General features: G+C 40.7%; 1 protein-coding gene across 1 annotated transcript in view; it reads right to left on the bottom strand.

The window, feature by feature from the left end:
- Positions 1-502: 502 nt before the first annotated feature.
- LOC109951278 (aminopeptidase Ey-like) overlaps positions 503-19,177 on the bottom strand; it is a 31,189-nt gene continuing 12,514 nt past the window's right edge. The window contains exons 6-21 of the mRNA XM_020585697.1: positions 15,856-16,010; positions 15,386-15,499; positions 15,129-15,272; positions 14,897-14,962; positions 9,489-9,554; positions 9,173-9,342; positions 6,899-6,975; positions 5,273-5,406; positions 5,109-5,164; positions 4,639-4,786; positions 4,431-4,522; positions 4,000-4,107; positions 3,697-3,864; positions 3,443-3,583; positions 1,757-1,838; positions 503-724 (exon numbers count right to left, since the gene is read on the bottom strand). Of these exons, the coding sequence (XP_020441353.1) occupies positions 566-724; positions 1,757-1,838; positions 3,443-3,583; positions 3,697-3,864; positions 4,000-4,107; positions 4,431-4,522; positions 4,639-4,786; positions 5,109-5,164; positions 5,273-5,406; positions 6,899-6,975; positions 9,173-9,342; positions 9,489-9,554; positions 14,897-14,962; positions 15,129-15,272; positions 15,386-15,499; positions 15,856-16,010 (1,880 nt within the window). The 3' untranslated portion in view covers positions 503-565. The remainder of the gene's footprint in view (positions 725-1,756; positions 1,839-3,442; positions 3,584-3,696; positions 3,865-3,999; positions 4,108-4,430; positions 4,523-4,638; positions 4,787-5,108; positions 5,165-5,272; positions 5,407-6,898; positions 6,976-9,172; positions 9,343-9,488; positions 9,555-14,896; positions 14,963-15,128; positions 15,273-15,385; positions 15,500-15,855; positions 16,011-19,177) is intronic.

The raw sequence follows: 19,177 nt of genomic DNA, 5'->3' as shown, positions 1-19,177 counted from the left end.
GGAAACAACACTGGGGCCTGTCACAGTATTCCTTTACCATTCTCCTGCAGTCAGATTTGACTGGGTGGGATGTATTAGATTTGAAGGTTCTAACTATTCAGTTCCGTTTCAATCAAATTTGGGCTGCTTGTACAGAGAGGACCACAAATTGGTCAGTGGGTGGCGCTACAGCAAACAACATACAGTATACTACTACTCTTTTAAGGTCTGTTACTCTGCTAATATTACATGTAGGGGCTTAATTCAAAACTTGCAATGACCTAGGACTCACGTGAGCCCACAGTGGCCTGGGCGGTGTAAGCACACCTAAAATTTCTTCTGAAATTTTAACTTTTCTAGTTTATACTTTCAAGGATGTGAAATACACTGGGATTCTTCTTTTCCAGCTGAATCTTAACCTAATTTGGGTACAACAGGATGCACAAACTGCACTTAAGTAAATTTTCTTTCAACTGAAGTTGTGTGAAATCTCCAGGCAAGATTTATTTTGTTGGAAAAAGGAACATTTTTAAATTACATGACATACAACTAAATACAGAGTAAGCTGTGTATATATAGTTGTATATCATTTGGATATTGCTTCAGCCTCGAACCAGTCCAGAACATTCTGCTTGTTCTCTGCAACCCACTTTATGTTGGCCATGGTTCTTTCAATGGACTGATCCACTGCCAGGGTACCAGAGCCGAATCCAACGTCAGCGTTATCCGCCTTGAACTGCTTGAGCTGTCACAACAAACAAAACAAAATGAGCATTTTGTTTCAGAAAGTGATGCAGGCATTTGAGGTCAGACGGCAACAAATAACACAAAGATGAATCAAAAAGTCTGTCTTCTTAAAGCACATACATAGGAGCAGATCAGTCGACTTTACAGCCTGTCTGGTCACAAACAGTTTTACATCGCTGACATGTGGCTCTATTTATGCAGAGATCTGACCCTTCACTAAGCCCTGCCTCTTTAAGTTACGGCTGCTGTCAGGCCATAAATTTGATAATTTGGAGGGCAAGGCCATTTGGCCTTTAATTCTGTATTGGGCACAAAGGCCACTTGACTGGGCACACAGACAAATGACATGTATGTACATGTACAGTATGTAGCTTAAATGTAGGTGACACAGCCTGAGCAATAAAATTACAAACTACCATTAGGTGTTCATAGTGTAGTAAGGGAAACTTTGTAGACTTGTGTATTTCACCGCTAGCTTGATTGATACACACTATGAGCAAAAAAATAACACATAGATGTAACAAATGCAAAGCAACAGAAGTTCATCAACAATTCATAAAATTGTTGATGCTACCGTGCAGTGTTAAAGACTGAATAACATTAAATTCTACAGCATATTCTGCCAACTTAACGCAACATGCACCGCAGAGGTTTTATGAGGAGTGCTTCATGTCATGAAACACGTGACTGACTGAACATGAACAATCATGCACAGAGATCACTCCTCGAAATTCACAGTTTGGCTATCTAACACCGACAGGCGCAAAGAGATTCACAGGCACATGCACAGTGCAGATTGTGGCAGATTTGTTTCTTTTTTTTTTTTTAACAATGGCATCTTGATCTGAAACAGGTAAGAAAACATAGGCTCCTCCTTTCTAGTCATCATGTACTGTAGTTACGAATTGGTTGCAAACATTGTATTGTGTACCCCTTTCCAAAGTTGCTTTTCCCAAAAACAGAGGTACAAGTTTGTATGATTATGCATAAATCTGGGTAAAAAATATAAAGACATATAGAGATATCTAACCTGCTGAAGCTCAAACTCTGTGGAAAAACGCTTGGTGACTCCATTGATGAGGTTAGCGAAGGAGAATGATCCTCCACCATACCTGTGAGTGGAAACAAAGCCAAGACATACAGCAATAGATAATCAGAGCAGCTTTATGTGGTTAATGGTAACAGTTTAGTCTCATTCTCAGTGAACAGAGATCATCTCTTTCAAAATTATACGTATTTCTTAGAAGGCAAATAATCAACGAGACAGGAATTGCAAAACCAGGCTTAGATTTAAGCTACTCTTTATTATAAAAGTAACGCACAAGCCTACATCTTTTTCTTTATTATAGTTAACCCTGTAAAGCCTGACACATCCAAAAATAGCCAGAACATTCTAATTTTTCGGAACTGAGATGTTTATTAAACCTTTTAACAAAATCCAAAATAAAATTCATGATTCGAAATTCAAGATTCACGATTTTTATTTGCCATATATGCATAGACAGACAGTCCAGGCATATAGGAATAGAGGTGCCATATTATTTAGATTATTGCTATTGCTTTTGTATCACATTTGATACATGGGGCATTTTTGGTGATTTTTTTTGCTCAGAAACCTCACGTATCAAATATGATACGAATGGTTTTATAGAAAGACTGAAATGATGTGAGTTTAGTTTAATCAGTTGTGCAGATATATCTTGTTTATGTTGACATTTGTTACCCTGAGAGAAATTATAGAGCAGCTAGATACACAATACATGTGTACGCAGTTTTTAGCTAGCTGGCTAAATGACTACATTTAGTTTACAGGTCTTTGAATAAAGCAATTATCCGCAGTTTATTGAAAACAAAAATAAAAGAACTGACCATGCTTCTGTAAGTCTGACCCAAACAGCTGGCTGAGACAATTAACTTGTCTGTCAAAGATATTCACATTACGTTGCATCTACAGTTCACATACGGATGGTCTTTGAAACATCTGATTCTGAATCTTCTATAGCCCAAAGGATGTTGTGCTAGTTATATGTCAAAATTACAAAAAACAAACAAACAAAAATCTACATTGGAGTAACATGCCCTACCACCATCTCAATCTGGCTGTAGTGATACATGTGTTATGCTCTGTCAGGTGATCTGCTCAGTTTATGAGAAGTCCAAAGGTCATGTAAGCAGAGCACATAAAGTTGTTAGTGCCAGTAAACCTGACCATAAACTGCCTGACTGCCATCATGTGGTTATGGGGTGGCTGTGGCTCAGGAGGTAGAGCGGGTCGTTTCCTAACCGGCAGATTAGCAGTTCAATTCCCGGCTTGTCCAGTCAACATGTCGAAGTGTCCTTGAGCAAGACACTGTACCCCCAGTTGCTCCCGGTGATGTCACCGGTGTGTGAGTGTTTGGGAGTGTGAATGGGTGAATGGCCAAATGGTGTGAAAGCGCTTTGAGTGTGCTGTAACGCATAGAAAGGCGCTATACAAATATAAGATCGTTTACCATTATGTTGCAATGGATCCTATTAATGTGTGAAGGTGGCAACTGTTTACTCAGAACTGTAAAGCCAACTTCAGCAACTTTAAATTGTCATGTTGTGAACAAAATGTAATGAAAAGCAAACTTGGTTCATTTTTAAAAATGTCATAGACTAAAAATCAAGTGCCTTTTCATGTGTTTCATGGAAATGCAGTGACGTTAGTGACTAGGCATTGTGTTGTACTCACTCATTAAAAATGTATGACCACCGAGCCCTGACAAAGTCCCATGCCAAAGACTGTCCGATCACATTGTTAGTGACGTAGACAATAGTGGAGGTGGCATCTTGCTTTCGGATCTTTGTTGGATCCAGAGTGTACTCCAGGTACCTACAGGGTGCAGCCAGAACAGAGGCAGAGCGTGTGTGTGTTCTGGTCATTAATTGTCCGTTATACTGTAGTATAATGTATGGCAGCGTTAGTGATGCTGTGTGAGAGCAGACCTGTTGAGCAGCCAGGTTTGCTTGGTACAGGCCAGGGCTGAGCGCAGTTTCTCTGCTTCTGAAGCAACGCTGGCATTCTGAAACACTGACCAAGCAAACTCCCACTCTTTAGTACCACCAGCTGCAATGGCATTACAGTACACAGTGGAGCGGAGATTGGGGTGGATCCTGCAGAAAGATGACATTTCTAAAGGTCAGTATACCACAGATGATGGACATGCAGTATGGTTACACTTTAAGTACAGTAAAGACTGGTTAAACCAATGGGTAGGAAATAAGTTGCACATTGATGTATACACTCACTGGTTTTCCCCTGAGTCCATCCAGTTCTTGAACCACCTCTCGGCCAAAGTTTGGCATTCCCCCAGACCTGTCCTGCAAGCCAGGCTGATAGCAGTCACCTGATTATACCTGAAAGGAGAGACAGGAAGCAGGAGGAGTATCAGCATGAGCCAAGGAAGAAGCCACCAAGGTGGCTTCTTGTGTGGGAACAAAGAGAGGAGGAAGAAGTAAAACTGGGGTGTTTGTGCAGTGCACTAGAAGGAGCAAAAGCGAAAACCATGTTGTGATATATTTACTAAAATATATCACAACATGGTTTTTATCTAGACAAGGATAATCTGTTTAGCTTGGCCTGTTTACACTGTAACTCTCCAATTTACAAGTGTTATTTTTTGTCATAGCCTCTCCTAATAACAATGATCTCCAGAGCAGCAGTGTTTCTCTTTACTCACTGGTCCATGTGTCTGTCCGGTATTTTGATCCAGTTGTCAGTTACGTTCTTATAGTAGTCATATAGAGGTGTGACCTGTTGCCTTAGGTAATCCTATAAACAAGGAGGAGAGCGATATGAAAGTGAGATAATTCTTTCTAGATCAGAAAAATGTGAGTAATTTATTAGTGTTTCGGCTATACAGTATGTTTAGCAGAAAGAAAACACACCTGCATGGGACCATAAACCTCGGTGCGGTCAAACATGAGGTAGAAGAAGTCCAGGTTGTTCAAGGTTGATTGCCAGGGCATATACTCTTTCTCATTTTTCAGGTACTTGGTGGTATTGAGGGCCAGCACTGTGGGGATAATCTTTGCTCTTTGGGGTCACAAGATTGTGAAAGTTAATGGGACATCCTAAAGTTCTTCATTATTATTCGTTAATAGTCTTAAGTGTTCTCAGCTTTACCTTTCTATATACTGCCAAAATAGTTGTGTACTATTGTAAATTAGATTAGCCGTACAGTATGTACCGAGTCAAAATGCAAGCCATCTTTTTCCCATAAACTCTGATTAATGTAATGTGTTTTGGCTTGGCTGAAAACAGCAGCTGTTTCTTCTACATGTCAGTTATCAATTATCAGATTGTTCTCTACATTACTATAATTATCTATATATTATACTGTGTTAGCAGGACTTACCTGGCCAGGTTGAAGGCATCATCCACTAGCTGAGCTCTGTTGATCACTGGAATAAGCTTGAAACAAAAGAACAATATCGCTGTCACTGCTAGAGGAACAGCATGAGGAACACATTCATTATCAGCACAGGGAAGCACATGGTTCATCAAACAGTTGTGTTTTACCATGTGATTGGTGTTCAGGCCGCTTAGGAGTCTGTCCCAGTTGCCTCTGTCATAGTTGACTCTGTAGTAACCCACAACATCAAGGTTGGCCAGCACCCATTCAGACCCTGTTGCCCTCATTGCATCAAATGTGTCTACAGAAGAAAGAGATGTTAGAGTCAGTGCTGTCAGGCACAAGACCAAGAAAATGTAACATACTAAACTAATTTTATTCTTTCAGTTTCAGTGTTTGTGTTTTGTTTCTTCTCTGGGAGTGATTCTCACAAACTCCTCAAACCTAATTTCACAGATGGCTCAGTTGTATGAAAAGTCAACAGACACATCCACCCATTTGTATGAACTGAGGCTAATGACATGTTTGTATCATCAAAAAGTTTCAACTTGAGCAAAATATTTACATTTATCCAAAACTAGTCTAACTCCACCTCATAAACTCCAGATAATAGAAGAAATGGAGAGAGTTACAAGAAGGATCTGCCTCAAACTGACAAAGGATCTTGTCCTCATAAATGGCAATTTGGAGAGGAGTGTCCATGCAGAGCTGTGCAGAAGCACCAAATACGTCTGAAGGGCTTCAAATAAAATGGCACCATATCTGTCTATCATATGGAGTCTCCTGTGCACGTTCCATCTTCCAGGCAGTTATAAATCAGATACTGCAAAGCTGAGCCAGACAACATTGTACTACTTAGAAAAAGTAACAAACTACCTTGTAAAAAATGATCAAACTGATGATGTACATGTAACACAAAACTATAACACAATACAAGAAAACTCAGTTGAGTTTATTTACCTGAGACAAAAACCTGTCCTAAACAAAACATTGTTGCGCTGCTCACAGTGATATTCTATATTTCTTGTAAACTAATTTTATAAGTGTACTTTTACCATTTGACTGACTAGTGCCAGTCTAAAAACTATGAGCCTGTTGTGTTACTAGTCAGCTTTCCAACATCTGACTTGTACAAGTTCAACAACCAAAAGGGTCTTGGCCTTTTAGACCAGGTGAACAGCTTGAGCACTGGTCTAAATGTGCCCAGATTTTACTACTGCCCCCAGAGCAGTTTCTCTTGTTTATACGACAGGAGGAGTCTCTCAAAGTTTTTATGTTAGGTGTTAGAGAAGCAATAACAGAATAAAATTTAAAGAATAATTCATTTCCTTTTATGGCCCCAAAGTATTTGTAGTTGCAGTAGTTAACTATACAAAAAATGGCAAACATGTAATTTAAATACTTCAATCACTACATGACTATGAATGTAGTTGAACTACTGGCAAGCTACTGCAAAATGCAGTTCAACTATTACTTTAATTCCATGTAGTTCACTGATCTCCCACACTGGTTCTGAAATCAGGTTGTGGGTGTCAACAAAACACACCCTAGTTACTGAGGTACAGGACCAGAAACACCCTCTTGCATGACAGTGACAAAGGTCTTTTGAGGTAAGTCATTAGGCAGTTCTGGAGCTTATTTTTATGTTTCTATTGTTTTATTGCATTATTATGACTTAATAGTCTAATCCTGAAAGGGTGTTTTCTTTGACATGTGGTTCTAGTCAGTGAGTTTATAAATCAACTGGACTCATCCTGACCATCAGCACAGGCCTGCAGCAACTGATAGCCTACCTGATTTCTCCCTCAGCCATACTAGTTCCTTCTTGACACCAGTCTTCATCCAAGTGATTGGAACAATCCATTCATAGCTGCAGGACAGACAAGTGTATTATTATTATGTCTCTATAGTTTACATTTTTATTGTTTATCTACAAACCCCATTTCCAGGAAAGTTGGAACATTTTCCGAGATGTAATAAAAACTAAAATCTGTGATTGGCTTGAACCGCTGTTGAACTGACAAAAGTACAAATTGCATTTTGTAAATAGAAACAAATGTAGAATCTGATGCCTGCAACACACTCAGACAAAGTTGGGACAGAGGCCTGTTTGCCACTGTGTTACATCACCTTTCCTCTTAATTACACCTTTTAACTGTTTGGGAACTGAGGATACTAATTGTAGTTTTGGCCCATGGTTGTTAGATACAAGACTTGAGCCGCTCAACAGGCCGTGGTCGGATTCTCCTCTTCATGATGCTCCATATATTGTCCATAGGAGACGGATGTGGACTGCACACATTAATGTAGCACACACACGCATTCTGTACCTATGAAGCCATAATGTTGTAGCATGTGCAGAATGACGCCCGGCGTTGTCCTGGTGAAACATGGGAAAGACGTTGCCTTGATGGCAGCTTATGTCTCTAAAATCCCAATATACAACCCCTGTCAGTGGTACCTTCACATGTATGGCAGTCACCCGTGCCATGGGCACTGATGCACCCCCATATCATCACAGATGACGTCTTTTGCACCTTTCATTGATACCAGTCTGGATGGTCTTTTTCATCTTTGGCACAGAGAACCCATTGTCTCTTTTTCATGAAAACTAGGTAAACGTGGACTTTTCTGAACACAGAACACATTGCTACTGTCTGTCGGTGTCATGATCTGGCCCGCTGGCTTCCTGTCCCCAGCTCACCCTAACTCTCAGACACTGTACCTCATCACTCTAAAGTGCCTTCACCTGCTGGTGAATCACTCACACCAGTTTACCTCAGTATGTAGCAGCTCCTCACCTTGTGGGGAGCTGCCAGATTGTTCTTTGCCTAGCCTAGACTCCCCAGCGTTATTCCATTGCTTGTTAAACTGACTAATGATTTTTGCCTTGCCCCTATTGTTGGATTGCAACACCTGTTATGGACACCCTGCCTGTACCACCGACCAGAGACCCAGCCTCATCCTTACTATTGGACTGCTATGCCTGTTATCGACACCCTGCCTGAAAAATCGACCAAAGATTCTGCCTTGCCCTCTCTGCCTGTTTGACTGTTTCTCCTTCACCTGAGCTCTCCCACACGGACAATTAAACTTCATTCTGTTGTCTCCATGTACTGGCCTTTTAATTGGGTTCACACCTCTACATTAACAGAAGCTGCACACGCCACTCCCTGACAGTCGGTCCATCTGAGATGAGCTGGAGCCCAGAGAACTTACCGGCTTTTCTGCACAGAACTGTTGTGTAGCTTGTGTGGTTTTTGCCCTTTATTCACTGCAATTTCCCTGGATTCTCTGAATCTTTTCACAGTATTATGTACTATAAGTGGTGAAAGACCTAAATGGTTTGAAATCCTGTGTTGGGAAATATTCTTTTTTTAATGAGTGACAATTCTGTCATGAAGTTTGGCGCAGTGGGGCCCATCCTTCAATGCAAAGACTGAGCCTTTGGTGGATCCTCCTTTTCTACCCAGTCATGATACCCTCACCAGTTAACAATGAACTTCCTCCAGAATGGTGAAACTGGAATACAGTAATATTTCAGCCTTATTCAGCCTCCCAATTTTGTTGTCAGTGTGTTTCAGGCATCAAATTCTACATTTGTTTTAATTTACAAAATGCAATTATGTTGGTCAGTGAAGACATTTAAAACATTTTCTTTGTCAGTTAAAGGTTCAAGAAATTTTTGTTTTTAGTGCATTTTGGAAAACCTTTCTGGAAATGGGGTTTGTACTTTGCCTTTTAAGAACTGGAAAAGGGAGCCATTATCATTTGTATTACAGTGTCATTACAATGAAAATACATTATCATGCATTAATGTGTAGAGGAAAGAAAATCTTAGCAGCGTTATTTTTTTTACTGATAATACTAGAATTTATAGTAGTAGTGAGGGTATAATAGTACTAAAAGGCAGTGGTAATAGTATAGTTGTATAAGCAGGAATAGCAGCAAAATGAGTTAAAAGGGATGCAATACTGTATTTGTAATGGTAAATGATATCAGTTGAGAAAAGAATAACCACTGATTTAGCGGTGTAGAGCAGAATGGAAGGAAGGCAGTGCACATACTTGTGAGATGGAGTTGTGACTTTGGAGTCTGGATCCAAGAGAAAATGGTTTTGGGATACAACTCCAGTATCAGTGTCTATTGTAACCACAGGAAAGCCCATCTGCCGCACCCAGGTGTTCATGATATTCTCCACAGGGTCATGAAGTAAAATGCCAGTAGCATTAACAGCCTATGGTAGTAGACCAACAAGAAAAAGAAGATATGACAAGCTAGATCTAGGTTGACATATACTGGAGATCGTATACATATACCGGAGTTATCGTTTACAAATTAGCTAAATGCCCATATGTAAAGTGTCTGTAGAGGGGAACATGCCATTTGGAGATGTGTCCATAGGTCTGTGTAGACCGCATTCTTAAAAGCAAATTCAGCCAAGTAGGTCTGCAGAAAAGAAGAAAACAAGGTGAAGACAGATGCTTTCTATTTGCTTCAAGTCAAGTCAAGATTTTTATTTGCCATTTATGCATAACCAGACAGTCTAGGCATATAGCAATTCTTGTGCAGCTCTCCTTTGGTGTCAGGTAAGGAGTCAAAGGCCAGAAAGAACACTTAGTCTTAAAATAAAAAAGTTACATAAAGGCAACAAAGCATTAAAACCGCAATACACAAAAAATAGGGTAATTTTCCCCAGTGAACCTCAAATATCGCACTTATATAGATATGTCATTACGCTTGGTGAGGTAGTAAGGGGTTATTGCACATATATTCTCACATTTTTGTATTTGCCATTACTGAGGCAGGGAAAAAGCTGTTGTAAAGTCTAGTTCTGATGATACTGTCCGCCCTGCTGTGCCTGAGGCTGTAGGTGCAGTTTTTGTGTCTGAGCAGAGAGTGAGCTGGGTGGTGTGGGTCTCTGAATATGTTCTTTGCCCTATTAAAACCAGCACTGTGCGTATAATGTGTCCATAGCAGGCAGTTCAGTCCCAATGATCCTTTCTGCAGTCTTTATAACTCTTTGAAGAGCCTTCCTCTCTGTGTGGTGTTACCATACCAGACTGTGATGCCAGTAGTGAGGATGCTCTCTACCGGTCCTATACAGTATAAGCCTGGGTGAGAGGGCGGCGGTTCAACCCAGCTTTTCTGACTCGCCTGATGAAGTATAGCCACTGCTGGGCTTTCTTCACTGTGGCACCTGTGTTCAGTGACCAGCTCAGGTCAGATGTCACCTGCAGGCCCAGGAACTTGTGGCTGTCAGCCCTCTCCACCACAGTTCCACAGGGGAGGGGTTCTTCCTGAAGTCTACTATTATTTCTTTTGTCTTGTTTATATTGAGGATGAGGTTATTCTCCTCGCCATAAACAAGAATGTCGTTCACCAAGCTTCTGTAACCCAATTCGTCCCCCTTCTTGATGAGGCCCAGAATGGTGGTGTCATCAGCAACTACTGCTTGGGTTAAGGACAGGTTGAAGATGTCTGTATACACACTAGTGAGTTGATCCCAACAGGCTCTCAACACTCTAAGGGGTTTACCTGTTTCAGGGCCTTCAGGACCTTTGTGTGCGTCACCTGAAAAGCAGTGTCCCCAGGGTCGCAGGGGGATTTTGAGGGGGTGTTTGTGCTCATCCTGTCAAACCTCACATAGAAGTTGTTGAGAAGTCTGGGAAGGTGGCATTCTGGGGGGCTGTGTTTGTCGATTTGTTCCTGTAGTTTGTGAATGCCTGGATTCCCTGCTACATACTGCACATGCTGTTATTCATATAGTAGCTCTCCAATTTTTGGACGTATGCTGTCTTTGCCGCTCTGATGGACTTTTGTAGTTTGTACCAGGCTTTCCTGTACTCCACTTGGTCCCCTGACTTAAAAGCTTCTTATCTCCCTGATTTTTTGTTTTACATTCCTATTAAACCAGGGTTTTTGGTTGGGGAAAACATGCACCATTCTAGCTGGTGCGCATATGTTTTGTTTCCTCTAGTAAGAAACAAAACACTGGACCAATGTTACAGTAACATTATAAATGCTTTCTCAGCTGAACCTAAGCCTCATTTTGGTAGATCTGACTACCTAGCAATCTGGCTTAAACCTGCTTACACCAAACAGCTCAAGGCGAAATCAGTCTCAGTGAGAACTGTTAACACCTGGAACAACTGTGCACAGGCCAGCCTGCAGGGCTGTCTAGAGGCCACCAACTGGAGCATCTTCAAAGGGGCCACAGACAACATCCATGAATGCTTCTGCTTCTGCTCAGTGCTGAATCAAGACTTCAGGCAAATAGTTTCACCAAAAGCAAAGAAGAACAAAAACCCTCTGAAAAGTAAGTGAGGTGTAGCCAGGTGGTAAACATATACTAAGGGGAGATAAATAAACAACTCAGTTGTTTTCCACTGATGGTGAAAGGTTTCCTAAATGTTTTCAACAATCCAACTGTCATGTAATGTTTATGGTTTTCATGTTAATATGACAAAGTTCATTTTTGTTGATATGTAAAAGTAACCTACAGTGGGCTATTGGAGTTTAATGCTACATAATGTCTTGGCCACTAGATGGCAGTGCAGACTGACAGGTGTACATTTCGCCAGAACTTGACCAAATGCATTGTGGTCTCTTCTTTCTTTTGCATTGGACTTGGCTTGAGAGTGGAGCATCATGATTTTTTTGGACTTATATGCCGATGGTGCTGGAGGCGGTGTGTCCAACGTGGGACTGGTGAGCGTTTGGCGGAATCCCACTGCTGTATTTTGTTTCCCCCTTTTTTGTTATTCTGTATTTTGTTAGCCTTTGTTTTTGCTACTCTGTGTTTTGTTTTTGCTACTCTTTTTTTTTGTGTAAATAAATTGTAACCTGCTGACCTTCGAAGCTGCAATGACCCCATTAATTGTGTCCCATGCAGCAACCAATTTACCCGAGCTACAGAGGCAAAGTGTGCAAGGTGGTCCAGTTCACGCAACTGTCGGCAAGCCTGTAAAAACAGGTCCCGGAGAGAGCTAATGAGCACAGGAAACAGACCATAACAGCAGAGCTGGCCTCTGATCATCTGGCATCAGAAACCTTAGAACAAGGGCTGCAGAAGACTATTGAGCAAATTGTCTCTTTACAGTCAGAATTCACACAAGAACAGCAAGGATGTGTGCAACAAGCAGCAAGAGGACTTGAGAGAGAGAAAAAAATATTAAAACGCTATGACAGAATGCATAAAGTAAGGATAATAATGAGATGATTTACGTGTGTTTTGTTTGAAATAATCATTAAAGAATGTGTAAGAATAAAATGTAAAATGAATGTATTGCATGGAATGGTGAAAAAGTGCTTTTATATCCAATTTCATCACAAAGAGTGGAGAATGCTGAGTCACAGAAAAGAGGATGTAAGACACACATCCCTGAATAGGGGAAGTGAAGTTATGTGTGTATGACAGAGAGAGGAGTGTGATAAAAAAATTAGAAAAACACTGAGAAAGTAATAAAAAATCATGTTCCATGTATAAAGTAAAGATTTGATTGATAAAAAATGTTTAATCAATGTCTAATAATCTATGTTTAGTTATGTATAGTATTCAAACTATAAAGATCCATGTTTTGATTTTAGGGCATCGATGATTTTGTGAAAAATTTGTGTGTAATTCTGATTGTTCAGTTGAAAGCGATAATGGTAACTTTTGTATTTCAAGCAGAAGTGGGTTTTCTGTCTTGTGTTAAGTATTAAGATGATACGTTTTCTAAAGAAAGGGGAAGTAAAATCTGAGGCTGGATCCAACCGGTCAAAATCAGTCATGAACAGTTACAAGAATACTGAACGCAATATGCAAATGAGTTCTGAAGAACGATGGTGTGCAGGGCAAAAAAGGTATTAAGTGCAAATTGTGGCATCTGGTTGGATGAAGGGACTGAGTCTGCCGACCAGAACCCTTTCAAAACCCTGGCAAAAAGAGGAACGAGGGAGTCCTTCCACAGTTGCAGCCGGAGGCTCTGTCCGGTTGATTTCCTGACATCCAGAAGACCGAGGGACTGAAGGAACACAGCCGAAATAGTAAGGAGGCTGCGTCTTCTCCCCGCCGGGCCCTACGGAGAGCGGAATGACAGCGAGGGACACTGGAACGGAGCCAAAGCCTCATGATTCAGCAAGAGAAAACTCTGAATTCTTGTTTAAAAGAGGATTTAATCTGAAATGAAGATTTCAACAAAAAGCCACAATCCAACCAACTCAAACCACCGTGAGCAAACCTTTGACTTTTATTCAGTGTCTTGAAAGCTCAACCATGATGAATTTTAATCAGTATGATCATTTTAGATTTATGTTTAGAAATAATAGTTGAGGATTTATTTAGATTGTAAGCCGATCAAGACAATTATTAATGATTTTAATGCTATATTTTGCTACTTTGCTGTATCTCTTTTAAGATCCTGTATAAAATTCCTGAAAAGGTTTAATACTCTGTGTTTATTGAGTCAAGTTTTGATGATGCTGATTCTTATGATTTTAGTGAGTCTACACTTTTAAGTGGTAATTGTTAAAGTTGCATATATTGCACAATTCCCAGTGAGTTTTCAATTACACAATTCACAGTGTTAATAGTAGTATGCCAACCCTCTCAGCAGTGTCTCAGAGAGGCAGTGCCTCTCTGATTGGGCTTGTTGCTTGGGTGAACTCCGTACTATGCGAAGGGAGGCGGTGCTTAGAAAGTTATATCAAAAAAAGTGTTTATCTAAAATATCCAACTGTTTACTTGTTACATAATATACACTACTGTATTCTTTAAATTTCATTAAATTTCCTTAATAACATCTTATGTCAACTAAATACTGTGCAAAATAGATATGGTCTTAAGTGTCCAGTGATACAGCTTTCATTGGTTATTTCAGACAAAATTTAACACTTCCTCAAAGAGCCAGAGTGTACTGGCTTATAAAAATTTCTCAGTACTGTAACATCTGAGGGTTTAAGAGGGTAGCTGCCACAATAAACTGCAGGTTGTTGTTATTTGGGAGGTTTGGGGTCTTATCCTGAATTAATAACATGAAAGAGGGAGGTCTGCAGGGAACTCGCAGGTTCATGGTATTCAATTACTGAGTGAATATCTCCGTCATACAACCTCAAGCAGTGTTTGGAGCTTTAATATGTTTCAAATATGCCACCTAGTGTGAGAGGTAAGCTTTATTCCTATGTCCAGGGGTTAGCATATCGTGGCCTTCATACACAACCCATACCTGAGATCCACATGGCAAACATACCGTCAGTATACTATAAACTCTGTGGCGGTGTTTTCAAACTGTCAGTCGTCTTCTAACTCTGTTGCTGCCACAGTGCCCACCTGAAAGCTATGCAGTTCAGAATACATTTCAGAAGCCTCCCCGTCCACTAGCTGACTCTGAGCCTATGCCCACTGCTCCCACACTCCCCCCACTGCCCGCTGTACTCAATTTTGTGTTTCCTTGTGGAAAAGGACAAGATCAGAGTATACACTCCAAAAAGTAGCACTGTACATATTTTACATTTACATAATAGTCGATGGGCTACTCTGGCTGACAGGGTCACAGTTAATGATCAGCTGTTTGCTGGTGATCCACCACTGAGTGGTCTGATCCTTAAAAGCTTACCTTTGCAGATTTTTAAAGTTATCAAATGCACTCTGCCATGTCACTGACAGTGACTTAATTTGCTAAGGTTGTGTACACAAACCCTGCCAAGGATCCATTATGTAAGATTCTTTAAAGTGCCAGATAAAAGTAGATTGAATCATCGTATAGTATTCTGGCCCGGTAAACATTGTGTTTCCATGACATCCTTACCGTGAGTCCCCTTTTGAAGACTTCTTCTGTTAAGAAATGTGACAGCATCCTCAGAACAGATGCTCCCTGAAGGCCAACAAACAAATGTCAGTGTTTTTCAAGATCAGTTGAGAAAGGAGCTTGCATTAAATATTTGAAAGAAAAGGCCTTAGGGTGAGAGATGTTACACTTGTTCTGCTGCTGTTAAGGCCTGAGTGTGTGTTTGTGTGTGTATGTGCATGTGTGAGCTTACCTTGCTGTATGAGATGGCATCAAACAGCTCACTGATCTGTGCTGGTTTTTGAATGTCATCTTCATTAGAAGACAAGGGATGAGAAGAGGTCAGGGCATCAACTGCAAACACCCTATGGACATCATTGAGCACGATGAGGTCTTTCTGTCATGAGTCCAAAAGACAGCATGCTCAAAAGTGCACCAATCACTGTCATTATCATTAGACTTAGATGAAGTTAGTCAGTTGACGCTATGAGGTAAGAAAAAAATCCTTACCACATTCCAGTCGGGCTCAGCTTCATCTGCTCCTAAGTACTCTACATAGGATGCAAAGCCTTCATTCAACCATAGGTCATTCCACCACCTCAGGGTCACCAGGTTACCAAACCACTGGCAGGACAGCACAGAGAAAATGTATGAATGCTCTTCACAGGCCCTCATGTTGTGTCTTGGATTTGAATCAGACTAGTCCAGAAAATGAGGACTTGATTTGGACTGCACTGAGATTTAACATCCTAAAACCTTGACTTCAATCTTTTTCAACTTAAAGCCAAAAGCATTCATGTCTTAAGTCTTTTTCATTTCTCTGTTCAGGTTATGTGGAATTATTCTACATTTGATAAGAAAATATTTTTGTTCAGTTTTAAGTTATTTTTCAAATTGATTCAAGCATGGATCACAAGGGGTTAAACAGTGACAACCATATGATAGGCCCTGTAAAGTGATACTATTTTTACTGTCCTAACCATATGAGCCAGTTCATGAGCAATGATGGTAGTGATCCTCTCCTTATTGGAGGTGGAGGAGAATGCTTCATCGTAGAGCAGTGCTGTCTCTCTGTACGTTATCAGACCCCAGTTCTCCATGGCTCCAGCATTAAAGTCTGGTATAGCGATCTGATCTGCAGGAGGAAAGATCTGTGGTGAACCACTGCTCGTAAGTTGACCAAACCTATGTTCCTACTGCATGTGTGTTAAAGGCATGATCTAAAGAAAGGGTCAACTAGAATAAGAAAAGTGAGGATGTGAATAATAACAGAGTCACAGGATTTACAGTTTGAGCCGGTTAATAAAAACAGGAGGAACAGCTGTCATAAAGACTGTCTAACAGCCAAGTTATCTACTTTGTTAATAATTGATAATGTGTGTGGCCTTCTCACAATCCGTTCCCAAAGCCCTGCCATAAAACCTTGAGGTGAACGATATCATAATCCCAGTTATTACCAGGTACTGAAAGTCAGTAAATGATAAGAATAGAATGAAGTGTTTTATGTGGTGCCAAAAAAGCCTAACAGCTGTTTCACTGGGAGAGGCAATGTCTTAGTCTATGAAAAGAAGAATTTTGGGCGTTGACCATAAAGACAAACATAATGGCAATAAACATGGCTACAAGAACCAATGACTGAGGAGAGAAGAGCAGTTAATATATAAGCTAGGTAGGTGCAAAAGAAAACCTTCAGGCAACAAATTTCATAGTATAAATTTAACATACAGAAGAATATGAAAACAATTACAGTTATATTAAAAATATTGCTTCAGAGAAACAAGTGCACCTGACTCATTGTTAGAAAAATCTGTCTCATTCTCAGCTGTGACAGTTCTGACTATGGGTCATGCTGATTTGACATGTACCTGACTCTGGTATGAACCCAAATTTGGATTATATCTAATGCCAGCTAAGGTTATCTGGATATCGGCTCTTCAACCCCCCCACCTGTGTTGTGGATTAGAAAAACTTGATTCATCCAACATAGGTGTGTGTTCGTGTGCCCAGTGACTAGACTGTCCCCTAATCCCAAAATCCACACTCACAGTCTCACAGACTGAGTTTGTGAGAGCTCAGGGATGTCCCACTCTGAAACTGTCAAGTGTGTGAGGGCTCTCTTGCCTTTATTTTGAACCCTTTATGCTCAAGTCTTTATGCTTAAGTCTGTATTTCTGCAGACTTTACCTGAGGGACGCTGTGACGTGAAACACAGGACTAGCCCACTGTACCCACGAAGGCTGGAAGCGTAAAAAAGGTAAACAAATGCCATAAAATGGAGATAAGAAAAATAAAGAAGACTAACAGTAAACAGTCTTTCTTATGTTAACTGGACAAAAGCATCTCCTGAGTAACACAAGAATCCTATATTACACACCTAGTTCAGCCATTTATTTTCTTTTTTGCTTAACGATGCCATTTTGACAAAAACGTTAGGTAACTGATGATTGCTCCCCGTCCACTCTGTAAGGCGAGAGCCTGGATCACGTCAAACCAGCCAGTCGGTCCCTGAAGCTTCTTGGCCGTGCGGAAAGTGAAAAATTTAAATAAAAAGCTCTAGTCAGAACCATGGCATTGTTTTGGCGTTATCATGGTGCTGTGGTAGCCAGTCACAAAGTGCTGTCCCATTCCTATTTATACAGTTTCCAGCCCTTGCAGATTCTTGCACTCAGTCACTTACAGGTGACGTCACTAAAGTCTTTGAGGGTTCAGGGCTCGAGACCCTAGGGAGGATGTTCAGACTGGGCCTATATATCAACAGCTGAAACCACGATCAGCTGGTTTCTGAGTGGCTACATGCAGAGACACTTTCTGCTTGACAGTGTAGTGGTTTAAGTAACATGTTAATATGGATTATATGATAAAATAGTGTATATGGGTTCATTACGTTCATGTGAGCTGAACAATGAGCTTATATAAGTTGGTCAAGATGTTTCCTGTTTTTGAGTACATCTCAGAGTGTTGTCTCTCAAAACTGGAGACAGGAAGCTAAGTTCAGAAATTGACGTAACAGCCTAAGGAAACATGCAGATAAAAGAGTGAGCCTGAAGGGGTTAGAAAAGAAGAAGAGAGGATGAGAATGCTACCGTGAAAAGTGTACTGTAGACCCAGCTCGGGGGTCAGGGGAACGCTGACTGACTGTGGATTGACAGACTGACTGGATGGACTGGAGCTCCTGACACAAGGATTAATGTTTATTTTCTGATGCTGCAGCAAACAGCCATAGAAGCCCTGTTGACAAAAGCACAGGATAATTATTTTAATTAGACTTTTGGTATTTTCAGACACAATTCTCGCACACCATCAATTTCTGGTCTTAGGGTTGAAGAGATCTAAGCAATGTGACCTTAGTGATATTTATGTATTTTACTATATGATGAATTCAGTAAGACCTCCAGATTATGTGCTATAAAAATGAACTCACTGACCCTGAGTATGTGCATACACCAGGTGTGTTTCTTGACCTTGTTTTCCACGCTGACAGTTCCTGTCCAATCAAATCAAATTTTATTTGTATAGCGCCAAATCACAACAAAATTCATCTCAGGACACTTTACAAAGTAAGGTCTAGAATGGGAGGCAGAGCTTTTAGCTATCAAGCTCCTCTCCTTCTGCCTCGACCTGTTGGGGTGAGTAGATAGAGGAGAGAGAAAAGAAAAAAAGCAACAAGACACAACAATCAAACACTGATCAGGTCAATGTGGCTGGCCTGTTTACACCTCTATTTAGGCAGCGTCCTCCCACAAGGACACTGCCAGATTGTTCTAGACCCCAGCTCTGACTTTCCAGCATTTTCTTCGGTATTGGTATTGGTATTTTGTGTTTCTGACCCGGACTGTTACCTTGGTATATTCGTTTCTGCTTTGCCCTCTTGTCTCGGACTGCCACAGTGTATGATATCGGACTTCCCTCTGGACTACGTATTTTGGATCACCTCTGTTGGATGTGTTTGCTGGCTCTGACCTCGGACTGTTAAGGACATGTGAGTTTTGTGTTTTCACCGTGTCTTGTATGGTTTTCTTTTGTTCAATGTTAGTTCTCTTAATAAAGAGACGGTTTTGTTTTACACTTCCTCGTCTGGCCATTTAATTGCGTTCACCTAACATTTTTCAGCCGCATTACGCGTGCCGTTTCTGACAGCCATTAGTTGATTTTTGTACCTGTTTGTCCTGTTCTCCTCTGCCATCTTTGCTCAGCCCTGGTGTTATGTATTCATTGACTCTGTTCCCTTTTCTTTTGTAATCTCTACCATTAAAACCACCTGTTTTTTACTAGCACCTGGGTCAGCCATCTTGAGTCCTACCT

Source organism: Monopterus albus, unplaced genomic scaffold, assembly GCF_001952655.1.
Source record: "Monopterus albus unplaced genomic scaffold, M_albus_1.0 scaffold373.1, whole genome shotgun sequence".
In the NCBI taxonomy this organism is placed as follows: Eukaryota; Metazoa; Chordata; class Actinopteri; order Synbranchiformes; family Synbranchidae; genus Monopterus; species Monopterus albus.
The sequence above is the reverse complement of the archived record's forward strand: the minus strand, read 5'-3'. Positions and strand labels throughout refer to the sequence as shown.